The sequence below is a fragment of the Phodopus roborovskii genome, unplaced genomic scaffold (assembly GCF_943737965.1).
Source record: "Phodopus roborovskii unplaced genomic scaffold, PHOROB, whole genome shotgun sequence".
NCBI classification, from domain to species: domain Eukaryota; kingdom Metazoa; phylum Chordata; class Mammalia; order Rodentia; family Cricetidae; genus Phodopus; species Phodopus roborovskii.
This window is the reverse complement of record NW_026126459.1, coordinates 7,974,233-7,995,611: the sequence shown is the minus strand read 5'-3', so window position 1 is coordinate 7,995,611 and position 21,379 is coordinate 7,974,233. Positions and strand designations below refer to the sequence as shown.

At 49.0% G+C, this 21,379-nt stretch overlaps 1 protein-coding gene across 1 annotated transcript in view; it reads right to left on the bottom strand.

Annotated features, from left to right (window-relative positions):
- The window catches only part of Mpped1 (metallophosphoesterase domain containing 1), a 66,758-nt gene that overhangs the window by 32,005 nt on the left and 13,374 nt on the right, over positions 1-21,379 (bottom strand). The window contains exon 3 of the mRNA XM_051189517.1: positions 15,845-16,026. Coding sequence (XP_051045474.1) covers positions 15,845-16,026 — 182 coding nt within the window. The remainder of the gene's footprint in view (positions 1-15,844; positions 16,027-21,379) is intronic.

Sequence of the window (21,379 nt, the reverse complement as noted above, 5' to 3'; positions counted from 1 at the left end):
GATCCTGCCAGCCTAGCTAGCCAGCTTACTCCAGAGATCCTGTTCTCACCTCCTGAGCACTGGGAATATGTGGATCACACATCTTGGCATTTACTTGGACACCGAGGATCTGTACTCTGTCTGGTCCTATGCTTGCATGTGAATCACTTTATCATGTTGCCATCTCTCCAGTTCTGCGGTCATGTTACCAAAAGCAGTTTATAGATTCAGTGCAATCCCATAAATATTTCGATGACTTTCTTCACAGAACTAGAAAATGCAATCCCCCAAACTCATATGCAAACACAAAGACAGACAGCCAAGGCAACCATAGCAAACAAAACACAGCCAGAGGCAGCACAAAAGCTGACTTTAAACCATACTATAGAGCTCTAGTGACAATGGCAAGCACTGGGACAAAGACAGACCAGTAAACCGATGGAACATAATAAAGGCTCCAATACAATCTATGCAGCTGCAACCTTTGGTTTCTTGACAAATGTGGTAGACACATGTCAGAGAAAAGACTAGGGAAACTAGACATCTACATGCAGAGAATAAAATTTTGAAACTGATAGGAGGGAACACTTAAGAGATACTTATGTGGGCAAAAATTCTGTCCAGTAAAAGAACTGATGAACAGGACTACAACAAGCCAAAATACTTCTCACACAGTAGAGGGAACAAAAAAGTGAGAAGACGCCTCACAGGACGGGAGTCATCTTTACCAGTTATTCACCAGACAGACAACGGATAGCCGGAGGATCAAACTGTAAAGAGCTATCAGCAAAATACATCCCCCAGTTCCTAGAGGGGACTGATCTGCGCAGACTCTTCCTCAAAGAAAAGGCACATGCTCAGTCAAAGTATGAACACAGGAAGGAAAGATGGCTCAGTGGCATAAACATTTATAATCCCAGCATTCATACAGAAAGTAGGGAAACAAAGATTCCCTGGAAGCTCACAGCCAGTTTGCCCAGTGAACACAGCAGAAACCAAACCAAACCAAACCAAAACAAAACACCTTCTCAAGGTGTAAAGTGAGGACTGACAGCTAAGGTTGCCCTCTGACCTCCATACCCATGCCACTGCCTGTGAACACTCACATCCATACATCGAACACACACACACACACACACACACACACACACACACACACACACACACCATACACACCTGATACACACACTCACAACATCCAGATTGGAAAGGAGGAAGGAAAGCTGCATATTTTTATTAAAAAAAAAAAATGAGAGCTTGTGGTCACAAGTAAGGAATTCTAAAGCCGGCAACAACCACCAAAAAGCCCAAAGATTCCCCCACCCTCATCCCACATCCCACCACAGCCCTGGGAGGGAACAGCAGCCCTGCTGACATTTAGATTTTAGATTTGCAGCTTCCAGAACTGGGAACAGATCAATTCTTGTTGTGTCAAACTCATCAGGTTATGGCAATCTGTTACCGCAGCCTCAGGAGATGAATGCAATAGGCAAAACACCAGAATCCAATGTCGATAGTCTTCAAGGCAATTGGAGAAGGGTGGACTTGAGATCTTCAGAGCAGGTGCATGGTGGAGGGGAAGCAGGGCTCCCAATGCTGCCTGTACCAAACTGAAAAGCACCATTTCTCATCTGAAGCAAGGCACTTACAATGTTCTGGAAAAGCATGATGGGAAAGAAGATGGCCCTAGTGATGATGTTGACAGCTGTGTGTGCTGAACTTTGACCCCACTCATTCCTATGTCAAAGCCCAAAACCCCAGGACCTGAGAATATGAGCCTATAATCCCAGCATGCACCAGGGAGGTGGGGCTGGAGAATCAATTCACAGTTATCCTCAGCTATGGAGACCATTCTGGGCTACATGAGACTCTGTCTAAAAGCCAGCAGCAACACAAATTACCAATCTAAAAGATTAGAGTGGCATGCACCATGATGTGGAAATTACTGCAGCCAGGACCATGGCAGGAAGAGCTTCAGTGCATGGGGTACTCAGAGTTCTAAAAAGGCAGTTCTGAGAAAGCTGTCCTTGCTTTCCCCCCAACCAGAGGATTCCACAGCATCCCCTAGGGGAAGGTGCGGCTAAGAGGGGTTACTGAACATGCACTGCTCCAAAAGGCTCCTAAGACACCATCCAGCCATGGCCAACTTATTAAAAAGAGAATGTTTCACCCAAAACCAAGTTCACTACAGTAACAACTGAAATAATTATAGGGAAGTGATTAAGCCTACGTGTTTTGGAGGTTGAAGAGACGGCTCAGTGGTAAAGTGCCTGCTGCAAGGCATGAGGACCTGAGTTCAGATCCCCTGCACCCTAAGCCAGGTGCAGAGACACCTGCCTGTAATCCCAGAGCTTGATAAGGTGGAGGCAGGAGGATGGCTGAAGCTCACTGGCCCCCAGTCAACCAAATCGGTGAGCTCCAGATTCAATGAAAGACCCTGTCTCACAAAAATACAATGCAGAGTGACTGAGGAAGACACTGGGTGTCAACCTCCAAACACATGCGTACAGTTGTATATGCATCCATGTTTGCACATACAGTAAGCAAGAAGTAAGGTTGAAGATTTATATTTTTTAATATAGTTCTTATAAAAATGTACTATCTTCAGGATGAATAAATACCTTAGACACTTGAAATTTTGAAGTAAATCGCCTTGCCGCCTCTGTTTACCCAGTCCCTCGTTCTACAGTCATTTTCTTAGTTCCCACAGTGACAGCAGGAAATAGGTAACACCTAAGTCTCCTGGGGACACTGAAAAATGTGGCAAAAGCAAGCAGCTGAGGCCTTTTTCTGGCCAAGAGTATGGGAGAGGTCTGCATATGCAATAGAAATAATGAAGGACATGCAGCAGCTCCCCCCCCCAGACACACACAAAGTTTGGGGTGTCCCAGAAGACCAATGCATACAAGAGAGGCTGGAGATAGGAAAAAGCTGCAACCTATTTACAATAGCCTAGAAGTCTATGGCGAACAAAGGGATGGGTGGAGCCAGGCCTTGAGGTACTAGGCAAGTCCAATGCAGGTAGTCTAGTTTCACTACTGCTACTCTGATAATAATAATAATAATAACAACAACAACAACAACAATAATAATAAAACAAAGCCTGACAAAAAGTAACTTAGGGAGAAGGGGTATTTTTTTTCCTTGTAATTTCAATTTACAGAGCATCACTGTGGGGAAGTCAAGGTAGGGACTTCAAATAGCCGGTCACACTGTGTCCTCATCCAAGGCAGAGAATGCTCGTATTCAGGCTCATTCACTTGCATGATTGTGTCCAGCTCAGTTTCTCCCCTGTCACCCAGTTCAGGACCCTCCTGCCTAGAGAATGATGCCGCCCACAAAGTCCTGGGTCTCCCCACATCAGTGAACTTCATTACAATAATCTCCCACAGAAATGCCCCTAGACCAAGCTGGCATAAGCAGCCCTCACCAAGGCTGCCCTCCAGGCGATTTTAGGTTGTGTCGGGTTGACAAAATTAACCGTCACATCAGATGACAGACACAGCAGAAAACCTCAAGGGAGTTGCTGCACAGTTCAGTAAATTTTTAATGCCCTTCCCCCCCCCTCAATGCTACTGTGACGGCATCAGTTGGGAAGTGACTATTTTGAGGGTTTGCCATGTGACGGAATCCACCTTCCCTCTGTCAGCTCCCAGCTCCCCCTTAAGCTTCTCGGCTGTCAACCCAGCCCAGAATTAGCTCAAAAAGGCCCTGCACACTTGCAGGCCCTCATTTGCTTCACGCTTTCTGAGAAAGGTGTGAAATTCTCCTTGAGAGAAATCAGAGGAACAAACTTCAGCTCTTCAAATATCTGCTTTTCTTTGAAAACAAATTTCAAAGAGCTAAATCTGAACTTTTCACTGATTGAGAAGCAAGGAAGGTGCACACTCGGGTGGTATTAATAATTAAACCACCACTAAAGCCCACCCCAGGCTCCCTGGATGTGTGCACATAGTTGCCACTGCAGCCACCATTACCACTATGCTGCATCTGTCCCCCACAAAGCCCGTGCCAAGCCCTGAAGACCCACTGCCCTGTGGCCCTTCCAACCTCAGTCCCCTTTACTGAGAACAAAGCTGAGGCTCAGAGAGGTGATAGAACACACCCAAAGCCACATGCTGGAGACAGGAGCAGAAGGGGGAAGTGGCCCAAGATCCACGCACAACATCCCCTAATGACTGTCATGTTCAGACCTTACAGCAGCCTACAACAGCTCCATCAAAGTCGTGGATGCAGGCAGTGAGGCAGGGGAGAGAAATTCTTCAAGTGTTCCCAGGAAGCACACAGTCAGGCAAGGCCAGGGAGGGAACTCAGCCCCATGCCAAAAGCCTGGGCCTCATTGCAGAAATGCAGCAAGCCAGGACGGTGAACACAGTCACCCTCACCCCCACACTGCCTCACTTAGACTCACAGGTAGCTGCCAGTGCCTCTTCCTTCGGAACAGGGAAACACTAAGGTTCAGAGAGGCTTACCATCCTACTCAAGGTCACACAGCAAGCAGGCATGGGTGGACAATTAGAGTCCAGTTCTAGTTTAGCCCCAAGTCTAGACTCTCCACTGCCTTTCCAAACCTCAAGGGTTTCTACTCTCTGTAGACGGGGGTGGCAGGGGGTGGTGGATGCAGGGAGAGGCCTAGAGTATCCATGTCTGTGAAGGGACAGGCATTTAGAAGTTGGACTATGGGCTAAAACAATGGTTCTCAACCTATAGGTCAAATGACCCTTTCATAGGGATCACATAAGACCAACAGAAAACAGATGCTTACAGTTCATAGCAGTAACAAAATTACAGATATGAAGTAGCCATGAAAATAATTTTATGGTTAGGGAACTGTATTAAAGGGTGCAGCATTAGGAAGGTTGAGAACCACTGGGCTAAGAGATGCATGACTTCTAGATTTAACCAATAACACCACCAAGTAAGTACCTACTGGATCTGGTACTACCCGCAGTTCTGAGGAAAGAGTATCGTTCTGGAGTATCAAGGCTCCTGATCTCCCAGTCCACAATGGACCTCAGTTTCCCCAACTGTGAAGTGGGGACAGTGTTACTGAGCCCTGAGGCTGCCTATCTCAAATTAGAAGTAGAGAAAACATGGGAAAAATGTCTATGTACTGCTGGCACTTACACTTGGCTTTGGAGAAAAATGTGCTTTTCAATAGGAAACCTTGGAGACTGGAATTTTCATATCCTACCAGCAACTTCAATGTGATTTGGTTTTCATTGGTGTTAGTGCAATAGAACATCATTCCTTGTCACTATACCATAGCTTTCTTATTCAATGGAGCTGTTTCCATGTCTGTGATAAAGACAGTACCCATACATCCCTCCAAACTCATCTGTGTTGTCCAACGGCATAACCACAGGCTCCTGTGGCCACTTCATTTCAAATTAATTACAAACAAAATACAAAATTCAGTTTCTCAGTCACACAAGCATTCCAAGTTCCTGCTACTCCCATGTGGCTAGTGGATCCCAAGGATATCACGGGTATAATGCATTTCTACCACCTCAGAAAGTTCTGGAAAGTGCTAGTCTGGGGCCTTGATACTCTGATGTCTTATGGATGCTTGTAAGACATGAGAAACCTTGAGTTCATTGGGAACATGCCCAGCGGAGAGCCAAATGATGAAGTCTGAGATGAGCCACTATGAAAGCAAATGCAAGGCCAGAGCCTGAGGAAGTGGTGCATGCATGCCTGTGATCCCAACTGAGGCAGGAGGGTGGCACACTTGAGACCAGCCTGGGCTGTACCTTATGTATAATAAGACTTGATTTCAACAAACATGAGCGGGTGAGATGACCAAGTAGGCAAAGGCGCATGCTGCCAAGGGTGGCAATCTGACTTTGATCCCCAAAACCCATATGGCAGAAGAGAGAATTGACTCCTGTGGGACGTCCCTTGATCTCCATGAATGTTATGACCTGCCTACCTTACCATCACCACAAATATTTTAAAAATGAGGTTTCTAAAGGCTTAAAACAAAAAACACAAGGACTATAAGGATGATTTGCTGGTAAAGTGCACCATACACAAGAGTGGGGACTCATTTGACACCCCCCAGTGCCCATGTGAAGAGGCTGGGCAGGACATTGTGGCACACGCTGGTAATCGAAGTACTGGGAGGCAGAGATCTCTGGGGCTCCATGGCCAGCCATCTAGGAGGATCAGTGAGATCTAGGAGCAGTGAGACCTTGTCTCAAAACCCAAGGTGGAGAAGCTGACCTCTGACTTCCATAAGCATGTATACCCACACACACACCCACACACATATGTAGCTCACACACAGAAATATATATGCACATTCACCCCCACCACAGGAAACACACACACACACACACACACACACACACACGTGCCCCCCACACACACCACATACACACAGGAACACACATGCACAGAAACACATACACACACGCGCACACACACACAAACCCCCACCTGCATCCACATTCACACAAGGACTAGACCAGGACAGCAAACCTCGTCAGTGAGAAGAGGCTGCTCTGTGCTGGGAACAGACTTCAGCACCTGCCACCTCTCTGCCTGACATTCTCTAGATGAAGCCAAGCCCAGAGCTCCTCAGGAGACTGATGCTGAGCCCAGGTGTGGATTCTGGTGCAGGGAGGTAGGAGAGGAGAAACAGAACCTTCCAGGCATTTTAGAGCTCTGTGCACAGGGACAGAAGACTTTAGCTCTGTACTGGCCAGGATTTCCTGGCTTCCTGATTATTCCTGTTCTGGAATACGATCCAATATGAAACTGACATTTAAAAAGCCCACAGGCTTATTTCACATCCAAATACATCCCTCCGTGTCTGTGCAGAGGAGGAAGCATATCATACAAGATTCACTTCCCGACTGAACAAGCAGCTGGCTAGTCATCTTCATGGCCAACTTGACTCAATTCGGAATGACCTAGGAGACCACTCTGAGTATTCCTTGAGGCAGTATCCAGGGAGGGTTAAATGAGGAGGGCATGGGTGGTGCCATTTCCTAGGCTGGAGTCTTGACCTGAATAAAAAGAGGTAAACTGAGCGCCAGCCTTCATCACTTTGCTTCTTGAGTGCGGACACAGATGCCTCACACACCTGCCACCATGCTTCCCTGCCACAATGGACTGAGCCCTGGAACTATGAGCCAGAAGGAAACCTTTCTCCCTGAAGCTGGTTTTATCATAGTCATGAGAAAAACAAACACACACTCCCTGACCAAGAGCTGACAAGTGTTGATGAACCTGAAGGCCAGAGGAAGATCAGGCCATGTGTCAGGATCATGCTGTGTCCTCTAGCCAAAAGGGCAGTATACTCAGCACTGAAGAGGACAGTCACCTGTCCTTCATGCCACATCTGGGAGGCAAATGAGCTGGAACAACCTGGCCATGCCTTCTCTCCCTGCTGTCTCTCCATCCTCTTGTCTTAATGTGTCTAGGGTGAGTCTCCATGGGTCCCTGCCACTGTCCCCCGCAGCATCTAGCACCGAGTGTGGAGTCAGGGAGAGAGGTGCTCCATAGACACTGGAGGGAGGAGGAGCACAGCAACCAATGTGTAGCAGCTCCAGCCTTGGGCTCCCAACTGTCCCATAACCTGTTCAAGCTACCTTTCCTCTGTCCAAACACCCAGTGCCCAAGCCCACCGAACTGCCTTCTGCCTGAAGCTCTGAACTCTTTTGTCCTACCTCACTCAGCCACTCTGTGGATCTCCCAGTCCTCATATTGACCCAAGAGAGCAGCTGCCTCTGAGCCAGGATGGGGTCAGTTCTGGCCCCATCCATCCACATCACTGCTCAGCCTTCACCTCAGTGAGAGCCCTACCCTCTCCTGCTACTCTCTGCTCCAGACCTCCTAGCATTATCACAGCTCTGGGGGAGATGCTCTGCCATCTCCCCTGGCCTCATAGAAGTTCACTGCTGAATCCCAGTGTCTGCAGTCAGCCCAACCTATACAAAGTGCTCACTCAGCAAATGCCAACTGAGTAACAGACCCTGAAAACAAATGCCCAGGGTGACTATCAGCATGGACTTCAAAACAACCAAGAGGAGCCTCTGAGCAGCAAAGATGCCTGCAAGATGATGGCAAGAGGAGGCAGGAAGGGGCATGCAGGTGCCCACGGGGACACAGGAGACACTGGCTGACTTTACTGTTGAGTCGTAGAGGAGATAAAGATCCCCTGTACATAACCAAGTAGAAGAAGCAAAAAAAAAAGAAGAAAATTCCCAAACCAGCACAGGGGAAAAGAAACTTAAAACAGTCAAAAGAAAGCAGGGGTGGTGTGGGGGATAGGAAACTCAAAATGATTGACAGAAAGGGACATGTTTTATACACTAGAAGACACTAAACAAACTTCTGTGGTTATTCACATAAAATCTTTTGACGAGGTCCTCCCACAGGGAAAAACTCAGGTGGAACCTGGGGGTGAACCCAGAGCTAAAGGAGAAGTGTCTGCGGGGAGAGGCATCACAGGTTTGGCATCCCAACGTTTCCATTTTCACTTTGGCCCCCAGGAAGCTCAAACCCCGATTTCCCACCCACAGACCCACGTAACCCCAAGTGTTTTTAATCCATCATGAACACTAAAGTGTTTTATTGTGTCATTATTAGTTTTATAAGCCATCCTCAATCCTTTGACATAAGATGGGACACAATAAGCAACATCTAAAACCCTAAACCATGCAAGAACTCCTAGGCAGCCCAGGGCTTCCAAAGAAATACATTTGTCTTGTTTGAATGTTATTATTATCATTGTTGTTGCTGTTACTTAAGATATATATATAAGCCTATGGTCCTTAAAAAAACAAAAACCATATAAAATAATCCACAGTGAACCATACCACCACACACACACACACACCAGTGAGTCTCATCTCATTTGAGAAGCCACTCTGTTGTTAATAGGTAATTAGCGCTTAAGCACACCTTTCAAGGGGCTTATGCATTAACATGAAAATACTGTAATTATGGCTAGCCAAAATTGCCCACTACAACTTCCAATCTCAGGTCTTTCATCTTTACTAGAAGTTAATTTTCTCCCTTTTAGCCCCTAAAACACAGTTTGGCTTTGTAAGGGTTTTTTTTTTTTTTAAATAAAGAATAGAAAATTAATTCTTAAAAAATCCCAACCCCCATATCAGTAGGCATCCGTCAGTCTTTCTCACGCTGATGATGGTGACTACCCCATCAAACTCTGAGAGAAAAGCCACCAGAAATGGCACCAGGCCCAGTGTCAAAAAGAAAATGAGGCCACCTCGATGGCTCACAGGGTTAAGGCATTTGCCGTGCAAGCCTGGCAACTTGAGTTCGATCCACAGAACCCACATAAAAGTGGAAAGGGAAAACTAATCTCACCAAGTTGTCTTGTGACCTCACATACCCCTCCACACCAAATAATAATTCTTTCAAATAGGAGGTGTGGTAAAAGCACATTATATATACTTGCATGAAAATTGAGTATAATAAAATTTTAAAAATCTAAAAAGAAAAACATTAAGTAAGTAAAAAAAGAGGCAACTACAACAAAATTTAATATTTAGGTCAAGTCTTGGCTCCTGAAAATGTCAGAACACTGATCTAATGTGCAATACAATGAACTAGAACCCACTTGCCAGGTCGTATACATACTCAGCAACAACCATTGTTAGCTTTCAAGAGAAAACTAAATACTCTGGACATTTTTTATTGGTTGTTTTAGCTTATTCTTTAAGCGCTTCACACATGTATAAAATGTATTTCAATGATAGCACCACTACAGTTCCCCTACAGTTCCCCTAGACCCAATTTGTGCTCCCTTTTTTTCTTTTCCTTCCTTCCTTTCTTCCTCCCTTCCATCTTTCTTTCTCTCTCTCTCTCTCTCTCTCTCTCTCTCTCTCTCTCTCTCTCTCTCTCTCTCTCTCTCTCTCTCTTTCTCTCTCATTCATTCCTCTGTGTTCAATTAGTGCTGCCCAGATGCACACAGTGAGGGCCATCCCCTTAGCAACTACAACCTACCAGTAGTCATGCCCAAAAACATCAGCTCCCCCACCCCCAAACCACCTATAATGGCCAATGGCTGCTCAGATGAAGCCAGGCCTTAGGAGCCCTCCTCTCCCCCATGGAGGTTTGCTCTGACTGGCTTAATATTGAGCAGGTCTCATGCAAGCAGCTGCTGTGAGTGGGTAAGCACCTCCATGATTAGATTTTTTTTTCCTAACTAACAAATCCCCATGGGAGTTTAATCTCATCTCATTCTCTTATGAGGACCAGGTCAACAATCCCACCCCTCACACCTTTGGGGCATGACTCCTGCCATTGTTTTCCTCCCTGGCCCTGGTCCTCTGCACTGCCAGGCCTGAGCCACCATGGCCTCTGGCCAACACTAACTCCAATGCCCCAGGCCCAGCAGCAGTGAGGTACTCAATCTCCACCCTGCAGCCAGTGGGGCTCCTGAGTATAGTCTGAGCCCTCCCCCCAAGCCCGCGATGACTTCAGCAGAGCTGAGGCTGCAAGTGCTTTTGTACCTGAGCTCCTCCTTCTCCCAGCACCAGGAAGTTCATGGCTAGGTCTTTCTTAGCTCAGGCCCCTCCCAGAATATCTTACTAGGCAGCTCTCACTCTGAGTTGACTGGAGTCTTTTGTCCATTGCTAAATTTTCCCACCCTCTCACTTGGTTACCTGTCACAACTTCAGGGATCAAAAGAATACTTCCATGCTATTATTGCTGAATCTTCATATCAGGGAGCATAGCAGACCCCAGGAATGCATCCACTGGGCTGAATGAGGACCCCTGCCTGTCCCCACAGCTAGGTGGGAGAGGCAGACCCCCTACTAAGCCACACTGGGGCCATAGCATAAGGCATGTGAACCCCCATGCAGCTTCCCTGGATGGGGGCCTGGAAACTCTAGTTCCACTGGGAAAGTTCAGGGCTCTCACATGATTGAGATGAACTGGGAGTGGTCAACCAGCTGCTGAGGACAGAGCCACACACTGGTTCAAGGTCTCTGGGTCCTGACATGCATATGTCAGCATAAGGCCTGCCCACCCTGATACCCCAGCACTGAGAACTATGGAGCCCCTCCCATGCAAGCCCAAGATTGGCCTCCAAAGAGGTGAGGGCCAACAGGGGCCACCCTGTCAGAAAGAGCCAATCAGGAGTGAGGGAAAGGTGGCTAAGGAGGGTCATCAAACTCCACCAGCATCTGGAACACTTTTTGACAGGAATAATCAGAAGGTGTAGGCTCCGAGCAGTGCCCGCTCTGCAGGGGCTTGGCAGGGCCACTCATTCTTGCTGGCTCCTTCACTCATCTGAACTGCAAGGAGGCAATATGTGCAGTCTTCAACACAGCCTCAGCAATGCTACAAATGAGGCAAGATACAGACCCGGGTTTGCAGTAAATCCTACACCCCCCCCTTCCTCCCTCGCAGATTTTAATTAAGGGTTTCCTTGCAGAAGAGTGAGCTCTATTTAACTAAATCCTTGGCCCCCTTTTATATTGTCTTCTCTATCGTTCTTTGCCAGGGTGCCAGGAAAAGTTAATTATAACTTCTAAACACTCCATTAAGGGTCCCCCACCCCCACCCTATCTCCCTCCTCTGCCCCAGGCCATACAACTGAATCAGCTGGTTCACTGTGCCCTTCACGGGCCTCACTCTGCTTTTCTTCCATGCCCAAGGCTAAGCTGCCTTGGCTGAGCTAGCCTGATCTCCATCTCCAGCCCTTTCAGAGGCTCATGGGAGCCCACAGGAAGAAGGAGCCAGGTGGGCTGGCTCTTCCAGCCCCACACGAATTCAGAGGGTGATACTGGTGAGTGGGGAGGCCAACAGGCTACGAGGACAGACATCTGGGCCCAGATAGGCAGACACTGGCCACTAATTACATGGCAAGTTATAGTTTGGCCCATAACGCATGGGGATGGGGCAGAGCTAAAAAAAAAAAAAAAGGTAGAAACAAGCCTGAAGGCCTAATGACACCTGTGAGGAGGCGTGGTCTGGGGGACTCTGAACTGGCACTGGAAAAAGTGGAATTCTCTAGAGTTATCCCACTGGTCTGTGGGGAATAAAAGCTGGGGCACTGTCTGTGGTTAAGGTGGTTATGAGGGAAGGAACAGAGGAACAACCCTTCATGGACCAGGACAGAGCTCAAAAGAAGTGATGGAAAAGCAAAAAGGAAGGAGGCTCAGAGGCCAGAAGGAGAAGTGCCGGGTGCACCAAGCAAAGGCTAGAGGGAGGGATGGGAAGAAGTGAGCTGCCTTCAGCCCCCTGCCCACCCTAGGGCATGCAGGGACTGATACCTGAAGGTGGGAATGCCAGTGAAAGCTGCAGACTGTAGATTCCCAGCTGGAAGCCAGGAGCCAATCCTGGGCAGTCCAACAATGAGCAGCCGTCTTCCCAATAGGTCTATCATTTATCATTTGGCAGCAGCAGAATCCGGCCTGGTGTTCTCGCTCAGGGATCCCTGAACCAACCTGCCCTTGGGGAGGGATGGGGCCGACTCTGCTGCCTGGTGATCACACCATTGCCTGAGGAGGAAGAAGGAACTTCCTTGGCTCCGTTCAGCAAGTTTCACATTTTTCCTTTTACTCTGAGAAGTGGGGGGTGTGCCCACAGCCATTTTTTAACTTCTCACTGGGACAGTCACAGAAGAAACGGGGGAGGGAATGATGCTGCAGCTCCCACCTTTACCTCCAAGGACCCAGACAGATGCCTGTAATAATGGAAACACAGGCATCCCTGAATTCTGACAGCTCAGAGGCAGCATGGGGTGGGCTGTTCAACCCTAGGCAGATCTCACTGTCTCACTGAGAGTCTGCGCTAGCTTTTAAATCTCCTGTCCATTGGGAACTGGCCTGGATTGAAACTTCACTTCCATCCCTGAGACCAGCAGGTAGGGAAGATGTTGCCTGGGTTCAGCTCCAGGACCTGGGAGGTGGCACAGCTGAGAAAATCTCATGGAGGCATCGGGATGACTGAATACCCAAGTGGGACTCTCTTACGCTGCCCACCCCTCCTGGACAGATGTACAGCACCAGTCACCAAGGGGACCAGGTCTTAGAGCCATGGGCTCTGCTGCATCTGCTACAGAGTAGCACACGCTTCCTTTAAGGAACTAGAAGAAAGCAAGGAAATGATTCTCCTGACCCAGACATCCATTCTGGAACCTTCCAAAGTAGCTACCCATGATGCTGCCACCCTGACTCTGCTATTCACATCTGCCCTTGGGAAGTCATGGAGCCCTCCCCTCATTAAACCCATAAACCTCCATCACACTTAGAATCAGCACCAATTCCTAACCAGCCCTCCTCACACTACCCTCGTTTTTTCTGTCCCACCTCAGGGCCTATGGCAGTCATGTCCTCTGCCTCCTACTCTTCCCCAGCTCTGCACGCTCTACCCTATATCTACCCTCCATCCTGGTCCAAGGTCGGTCATTGCAGGGTGTCCCATAAACACCCAGCCCAAGGCCTACACTACCACACCCCAGGTCCCCAGGTCAATCCTCCAAAGATACCTACTTTTCTCTATTGATCACCATCTCCCCACCTGACACTCCTATGGGCCCTCAGGACATGAGTCAAAGGAGCATTTTCTTCTGGTCTGTCCTCTGTCTATGGAGATGGTTGACCATTGCGATCACATGCCCACACTCAGAAGCAGAGAGGTAAACATGCATTTACAGCCAGCCCTGCCAGCTTACCTCATGCCAAGTCGCTCTCCTCTAAGTCCCTGCTCCTTTCCTGAGGGAGCCCTGATATGGAAATACCAGTTCACAGAAGCAACCATGACATGCACTCCACACTTCACATTGCACAAAGCTTAACTGTTTCTCCCATGCCAACCTCTGATCTGCCTTTGGAGGTGGGCACAGTAGTGGCGCCTGGCCACCATGCAGAATGGGGTAACTGAAGTCCAGAAGCAGACTCAGGGTGTCAGTCCCAGACAATGAAGCCATGCACCCTACTCCTAAGAACAAGAGGTGCATTGAAGAGTCTCACTGAAGAGTCCTACTGCCTGAGTTTGAATCCCAGCTCTGCCACATACTAGCTGTGTGGCCTTGGACAAGTTTCTTTGCTTCCCTAGACCTTGATTTTCTACTCTGTAAAATGAATCTAACAATAGCTGCTCCCTGGTGTCATCAGGACTGAAGGAGAGGATTCTACACAGGAGCCTACAGAATAAACACTCAGAAAATGCACGCTGTATCCACATGCACTCTATACACACACACACACACACACACACACACACACACACACACACACACACTATCCCAGCCAGAATCTCTAAGCCCCCAGAAACCTCTTCTCCCAGCAGGAGTGGTACTCTAACAACCAATAACATTTCCAACAAGTGGCTGGTTCCTAGCCCTGGGTCAAGAATAGAGAGGGCAGCTCCTGGCTCTGTAGCCTGCAGCTCAGCCTACCCAATGACATCCCTGGCCTCTCCAAAGACTTCAAGGCAGCCAAGAAGAGAGGCCTGTGGAAAGAAGCCTTCAGGGTCCCCTGCTTTGCCCCAAACCATCTGGCCATACTCTGTGCTGACTCTCAACTCCTCTGTCAAGGCCCAAGCCTCCAAGCCAAGTTTCCCTTGAAGACTTCCCTTCCCTGGAGAAAGCCACAGCATATCCCCATATCATGGTCCCTTGGTGATCCAGGCCCATAGACCACTCAGCTCAAGTATTTGAGCCATACTGCAAGGGCCATGAATTCTCATCTGTCAAAAGAGAATATACAAAGAAACATCTCACCAAAGCTATGGCCATAATTTCACCACAGCAGAGAAGAAAAGAACCAGCCATGCTGGGCTTGGAACATAGTAGGTGTCTGGCCTGTGGTGATACTGACCCAGCCAGAGGGAAACACTCATCTTTCATCACTCACATCAGAAGAGACAAAGAGTTACCCTGGGCACAGAGAGCCCTGAAGGAAGCATCCCAGAGCATGGCCAGGGAGGCACCTGGCTGTCACTTGGTCTTGGCTACACACTCTCCTATCCTCGCCTTCACATGTTCTAGCCCAAATGAGCCTGGATTAAAATTCCCCATTTGAAAAATCAATATTTAAAGTGCCAAGCCTGCCAAGTGGAAGAAAAGGCTTGCTTGTAAATATTTGTCTCCACTGGCAGAGCCAGGCCTCTCGCTCTCTACAGCTCCCCCCTCATGGCTGGCCCCCTGCTCCAGGCAGCGCACACCCACAGACTACAAAGGATTGGACAATCTGGAAGCTGTGGCCCCTGGGGCCTCCCATGGGGGAGATGAACATACCTGCTTTTCCTCTTCAGGACAGCAGGCCTGTGCCCCAGGCTACTCAGGAGCCATCCATCTGCCCACCCCTCCCCAAGGGGGAGACAGAGCCACCTCATTGTGACTTTTTCACAGACTCCAGAGCATGCAAATTCCCTGCCCCAGGTGTTGGGGGAGGGCAATGCTAGGAGGGGTCCTGCTCGTTTATATCTTTGGGAAAAGAAAAGCACCAGGACAAAGCCCTACCCATTACTTTGTTGGGTCAGGCTCTGTCACCTACACCAGCTGGTGCCCACCGGATGTCCCTGTTACCCCAAGAGCAAAGGGGTCTCCTCACTGAAGGCTGAGACATGAGTGTATGAGTAGAGGACCTGCCCTGGCATCACTGTTGTCAAAAAGTCATTCTTCATGCACCAACTCAGCTATTCATTCATTCACCAGTAGCTTTGAAAGCACCTATGCCAAGCACTCAAGACAGAACACATGAGTGGACCTTACACATGTGAGCCAAGTCCCTTTAGGAGGGGCTCCAATACAAAAGACTTTGGCAAACAAAAGGGAAGTCACAGCCCAGGATATGAGGAAAGAAAGGTATAAGACCCAGCCTGAGAGGCCAGGGAAGGCTCCCCAAGGTGGTGGACAGGGTACAGGACCTACCCAGCCATTCATTGAACTTCTTCACCTCGCTGGGGAGCCCCAGCTCCGTGAAGTCCCCGGCGTGGATCAGCACATCACCATAGGGCATCTGGATGGGGTCTGTCCTTGAATGGGTGTCAGAAACACAGACAAAGCGTGTGTAGCCAGGTGGCTTTGGGGCGTCATGAGGCACGGGGTCCACCCTGCAGGGAGAGAAGATGCTGTGGGTTACAGGAGTCACAAAGACATGATCCTGTGGGGTGGTGGGTCTCCAAAATACAGCCAGTCCATGCTCCCAGCCACATCAACTCAGATAGTGCCCATCTGAACATGAGCCAAATGACCAGACTTCTGGGAGGTCTAGCAAATTGTCCTTGTTTCCTGTGCCTCAGTTTCCCCTCTGTCTCATGATGTCATTATTAACTTGATGGAATTTTGGATCACTGTAGAAACACAGACCTGGGAGTTTGTGAAACCCTTCCCTAAAGGTTTCACCTTGAACATAGGGGACACTAGCAGTCATCTGGCCCTGATGACACTGGAAAGGCTGGGACCAGCTCCCTCATATTCCTGCCACCATGGCTTCCAAGCCATGGCAGACTGCACCTTCCAGCTATAAGCCAAAATGAAACCTTCCTTATGCTGCTTTGTCTGGGCTTTTTTGTTTTTGTTTTTGTTGTTGTTGTTGTTGTTTTGGTCACAGCAGTGTGGGTACCTCAGACGCCCTCTGTGGGTGCCGGAACACCATACCCACGTGCAGCGCCTGCAATCAGAGCCCAGCTGTTCTGGACTAAAGCAACATTTCCCAGCTTGCTATCACTGCTGAGCCTTGGAGTTTTAACATCACAGAAGCACTCCATCTCCCCATGCTAGCTAGCTCTCTAGGCTTTGTCTAGAAGTCAGATTTTTTTTTTTCCCAAAGTCTCAAAACCAGCTTTCACCCCTGGGGGGCACTATTGCCCCACTGGCGCTGAGTGGTCTGAAATCTCCAGTCCATTCAGGAGAACTGGCCCTGAGCTCAGCATTCAGCACAAAAGTCGGAAGAAGCCACAATGCCAAGGAAAACAGCACAGGAGGGGCCCCAAAACACAGGTGACTTCCAGGGACCAAGACAGTATGATCATTTTGACACCAAGAGCCTTCTGGGATTGTGTAAAGCAACACCACTGCAGTCCAAACAACCAGGTCCCTGAGCCCAGCTCTGACACTGTCATTTAGACACAAGCAGAAACCATGGTCTGGGTTTGTACCTCCCTGGACAAGAACAGTCCCGAAATTAAAAGAATATTGCTAAATAAGCTCTATCTATGTTCCCAGGAGCCCTCTCAGCCAGCTGAGAACCCACTGCCATCAGCCCCCAACCCAGTGTTCTTCACAGACTGTGCCACATCCCCAACTAAATGACTTCACCAGGCTCACAACGCTTAAAAAACAACGCAATGACATTTCAACAAGCAGCCCTCTCCAAACGAGTATATGCTGCTAGAAGAGTCGTGTTTAAATCTAATTATGCGTCAAACCAAAAGCAGTACCGTATCAGTTACATAAATACTTTTAAAGACATCTTTCTAATTATCCTTTTTTTTTCAGACAATATACTTCGAAGAAATTTAATTAACACCTTATGAGAGACATGGGTTCAGCATGCTAATGTGCATGATGCCTCCTCAAGCTGGATCTGCAGCAGGTAGAGGTGCCACACCAGCCTCTCCCCCATCTCTGAGGCACCACAGTGGGGAGCACCCTTGGTCCCCCCTTTGGGGGTTGTTAAGCCAAGACAGAGCCTTGGCAGCTTGAAGCTAGGCTGACTGGAAAGATGGAGAGATTTACCAAATGAGTCCGATGATAGTCAGCCAGGAAGGTGCTGGGCTCTCATCTCTCTCCATCCACCCATTCCAAAGTGTTCAATTAGTACAAGTACTGAGTACCTAGCAGGTACCTGCCTATGAGGCCAGTGAGAGCAGAGGGATGAGCAAGCTAGGGCCCCACCCATCAGTAGTCCATAAAGTGCAGGAAGCTACACATTTGACTAGACTTCAACCCTGCAACCCCCAGTTGTAACAGAGCAATGGAAGGACTGAAAAACAGAAAGGGAGGGCCTAACCTGCTCTGGGTTCCTGGAAGTTTCCAGACAGAGGCAGTACGTAAACAGATCTGGAAGGCAAATCTCCCTGCATTCTCACCTTTCCTATGTCCTCTGGGACTCCCAGCACCTCCTCTCCAAGGCAATCTAACAGGAGGGAGGGGGACCCATCCCTGATCTCTGCCCACCCTAACAATACTGACTGGACCACAAGCAGCCAATTGCCAATCAGCGCTGGACTACCTACCAGTGCACATGGGAACTCAGACAAACCAAACAAATCCATGTATTCTCCCACACATCTCTCTCTCATGCACGCACACACACACACACACACACGCACGCACACACACGCACACTTTATAAATGTCATAATGTTACAAAGGCTAAGTCAAAGAGTTTGAGAGAAAGGAAGAGGGGGAAGGCTGGGAGTGTGGTGGGATCCGCAGCCTCTCCTGAAGAGATGACCTGGCCACCAGGCAGCCCAGGGCTCTCATCAACATCATCGGGTTGTGGGAGCCCAAGCTCTTTAATTAACTTTACCTTATTTCCCTGCACCCCGAGGCTTCTAAGCACAGAGAAGATAGAAGCCCATAGATCCCCAGAGAACAAGTGAGCTGAAGTCTCCTTTCCCAAGCTCAGCTCTGCAGCGAAGCTGTTTGCCCAACCTTGCAGAAAAAGAGAGCAAGCTCTACTCCAGGTTCTGGGAACTCAGCATGGGCTGTGCTGTGTCCCCACATTTGCTCCCCTCTCCCTCCTTCTAACCCTCTGCACAGTATCCTGCCAGCATCTCCATTTTACACTTTACAAAACTGAGGCTTGGGAAAAGGCTGTTTCACTCACAGTTTCGTTCCCGAAAGTTTACTTCAGGAGGCTAGGGAGGTCACCCAGTGAGTAAAATGCCTTCACTCTGTCCCAAAAAGCCATCCTGGACAGCAACATGCCAGGTTTCATAAGAGAGTGCTGTCCCTCAGTTACCCCAGGGAAAGAGGGTGCTTTGAAGTCTGAGGCCTGTAACACAGGCAGCTGTGGGCATCAGCTGTACTGTTTGAGAATTCTGCAAAAGAGACTGAAGCCCAAGGCGGGCAGTGAGTGGCTGGCTCCATACAACACAACTGCCCTGACCCTCTCTGGTGCTCTGCCCAAGAAGGGCAGGTTCAAGGTGACCTGGCCACCCTGCCCATACACACCCCTTGGCCTGTACTTCCCGCTGTCTCCCAGCCTTCAGCTAGTGGGTCCTTCCAGCTGGGATGGCCCACTCAGCTTCCCTCAAATGCTGCAGTGCTTCTGAGGCCCCAACCCCTCCCCCCTGCATCCCCAGGGCTCTTCCTGGCCTCATCCTCCCTCGGTCTCCCTCTTTCTTTCCATTTGCTATACTAGGGCTCAGACTCAGGTAGGAGTGCAGGGGTGCCTAGGAACCAAGCCCATCTCAGAAAGAGCATCTACAGCTGGGGCAGGGCCAGATTTATGATCAGTAAGAGTTGGAGGCTTTTATAAAGAGCACACAGGGTTGAGAGCTAGAGAAGCCACAGAAACAGCCTATGCAGAGATCTGAGGCCAGGGCTGAGGAGTTAGCTCAGAGAGAAAAGCACTGGCCAGGGAAGCAGAGGGACCCCTGAGTTAGTCCCTAGAACCCAAGTGGAAACTGGACAGACATGCATGCCTGTAATCAGTGCCGGGAAGGTGGAGACAGGAGGCTGAGCAGTAAGATCCAGGTCTCTAAAAGTAAGGTGGACAGCTCCTGAGGAACCTCACCTCTGGCCTCCATGAGTATATGCACACACACACAAACACACACACACCAGGTGGCACAAACACAACACACACTCACACAACACACACACGTACACACACACATAGTACACACATACATAGCACACACATGTACACACAAAACAGACATACCACACACACACCACACATACCACACACACACACATACATACTAGGTATACACACAACACATACTCACCCAGCACACACATGTGCAAACACACTCATATGCACATGCACACATAAGGTAATGCACACATGTATGCAAACAAGCACACATGTACACACACACCATAAATTCACATACACACATACTAGGTACACACACACAACATAAACTCACACAACACACATAAAAACACCCCTACACAAATGCACACACATGTGCATGTGCACACATGTGCAAACACATGTACACACAGAGAAATACACATGCCATACACTCACATACATGCACCATATACTATGTGCACACACATATATACACACCACACTCATACCTACATGTGTCCACATGCACACAGGTACAAACACACATAAAACCTGGAAGGCTTGGGAAACCAGAAGCAGCTGCTATGTTTGTTGCCAAGGAACATAGGATGTGCCTGAGTCCTTTCTTGCTTTGCCCCTGGCCTCTGCCCAGCTCCAGGCTGAGAACTCAGCCTCTCAGCTAGTGGCTGAGCCCACTGCCCAGAGCCAAGTGGGTGTCTTAACGCCATACGCTTCCCTTCTCCCTCTGAAGGAAGGGGGTTGGGTATCATCCCAGTCAAGTGCCAGGGACCAGGGCCAGAAGGTTCCTCAAAGCCTAGCCCTGCCATTCTTATCCCTACATCCTCCAGCACCCAAAACAACCTGGGGGATCTGGTCCATGTCTCCAGTGACCCCAAAAGGGCAAAGGGAAGAGTTATTTGCTTAACACCAAATGTGTTCTCCCCTACCCCAATACCTTCATGGCAGACGCCACCATTACACCTGCATGCCCAGGGTCTTGATACCTGGAGGGCTCTCCCCTGGGATTTCTCAGCCCCAGGGCCCACAGATGGAGGCTCCAGTTGCAGACAGTCATTACTCAGGCAAAGGCTGACAAGTTACCAGCAGGGTCTCAGGGGCACCTGAGTAAATCACACAGCTCAATCAGAGGCCATGTTGAACTGTCACTGTTATTATTAAATATAAATTGTGGATTTATTAAATGGGACCCCCTCACTCCCTCATCCTAGAGACAAAGCCCGTGGCAGTGATAAATCACAGCGGCCACCCTGCACACCTCTCTGAAGCAGAAAATCCCCTACAGCCTGCAGGCCACCTCTAGCTCAGATCTGGAGCCTGAATGGAAGGGACAGAAGGCCGGCCCCAGGGTCCTGTACCTACCCAGACCTCATCCTGCTAAATGCAATGTTGAATTTCTAAGTTGTCTTTGTGTTCTTTCCTAAGCCCTACCTACACCCCAGTGGCCACTCAACCCCCATTGCTCATGGAAGCCAGGCCCTCACTGACTGGAGAGGTATTCCACAGAGCAGGCCAAAGGCAGACACCAGCGAGACAAACAATGAGAAAGCTACCATGCTTCTTCTCCATGATTTTTGCTACTGCAAGAGTCATGCACTGGCATGCTTTTACAGCCTGCTGCTGCCTATCAGCAGATGTCTGGAACACAAGCCCAGTAAGAGCGCACAGCTGCCTCTGATCACTTCAGGCCT